The sequence below is a fragment of the Lolium rigidum genome, chromosome 6 (genome assembly GCF_022539505.1).
Source record: "Lolium rigidum isolate FL_2022 chromosome 6, APGP_CSIRO_Lrig_0.1, whole genome shotgun sequence".
Taxonomy (NCBI): domain Eukaryota; kingdom Viridiplantae; phylum Streptophyta; class Magnoliopsida; order Poales; family Poaceae; genus Lolium; species Lolium rigidum.
The window spans coordinates 225,214,127-225,215,426 of NC_061513.1; the positions used below are offsets into that span (position 1 = coordinate 225,214,127).

At 61.1% G+C, this 1,300-nt stretch overlaps 1 protein-coding gene across 1 annotated transcript; it reads right to left on the reverse strand.

Moving 5' to 3' along the window:
• Nucleotides 1-418: 418 nt before the first annotated feature.
• On the reverse strand, nucleotides 419-1,080 carry LOC124666525 (late embryogenesis abundant protein Lea5-like). The gene has a single exon (XM_047203876.1). The coding sequence runs from the start codon at nucleotides 1,040-1,042 to the stop codon at nucleotides 767-769; it is 276 nt and encodes a 91-aa protein (XP_047059832.1). The 5' UTR covers nucleotides 1,043-1,080; the 3' UTR covers nucleotides 419-766.
• Between the last annotated feature and the right edge of the window lie 220 nt (nucleotides 1,081-1,300).

A 1,300-nucleotide genomic window follows, 5' to 3' on the forward strand; every position in this document is an offset into this window, starting at 1 on the left:
CGGAGGATTAATCGATTTAACACAGAGGTCACAAAGGCTGAGACGTTTCTGGCATGAAAAGTCACTGAAGTCCCTGACGCTGAGGTGCGGCGAGATGCGATGCTTTCCGGTCGCTGTCGTACCAAGCCATGAACGGTGACGTCCGATCAAAAGAGTGGACCTGATTGATTCCATGCCGCTCGCCACGCTGCCCGCGCCGCGCGGCGAGGAAATGTTCGCCGACTGCGACGGCGCCACGCGACCTAACTATTACGCGCGCTCTTGACATTGCGCAGGCCCATATATAGGTGCGACCACAGCCGCTGTTACGACCAGCGACGGGGGAATCAACACCGCAGATGGACTTTACTGGAGGTTCATTTGGAGGATAATCAGATAAACTCACACGATGATTCAGATAGCAGCACGCAGCGAGGTGTATCAAAGAACAAGAAAATGGTGATTTCTTGCGTTATTGCTAGGATAGGAGTACAAGCCCTGTTGGATGGAGTAACATCGATCGGGTAACACGAACACTAAGTAAACAGGGCATCGATCCAGCCCACATCACACGCACGCACGCACACGAACTGGAAATAGGCAAGCTGCCGCCGCCGCCGCTCTTTCTTTCATATTTCCTGGCTCCCCCGTAGGATGGATCTTGTGGAGAGCGCGCACGTCCGGGGACGTCGGTAGCGGAGCGCGGACGAGCCTCCAACCTCCCCTGTTACTGTCACTTATCAGCGGTTTATCACGCGAGGGAGTAGAAGGGTGGAGCGGGCCTTTATCAAGCCCGTGCGTGGGTGCGGCCGAGGTGAGCAGCGCGGAGGTCTGCGGGGTCGACGGCCGCGGCGCGGTTGGCTGGGCGGTAGTGGCCGGTGACGGGGTCGGGGACCCAGGACGCGTCGGTGGCGGCCTTCTCGGCCTCGCCAGCCGCCTTCCTGTCCGCGGCGCCGCGCCTCATGCCGCCGGAGGCGGCAGCCGCGGCGTAGCCCCTGGTGGTCGGGGCTAGCAGCTGGGCGAGCGCGCGGGCAGCAGCGGAGCCGGAGAGAGCGAGAGCCATCGGATTTGCTGTGCGTCGACCGGACGGCTGGTGGCGCTCAGAGCAGCAGCAGCAGCACAGAGCCCAGAGGATGAGAGAGTCGAGACTCGAGAGGGAAGAGCTGTATTTAAAGGGAGACGGGAGAGCCGGGACCGGGAGGCAGCAGGAACTGAGGCGCGGGTTCCTCACTTCTTTCCACGTTGTCGTCCTGATATTTTTGTTTAGTCGACCTCCTGCTGCCGCCGGGAGCGAGCATCGCCCGGTTCCGTGGACGTGGCC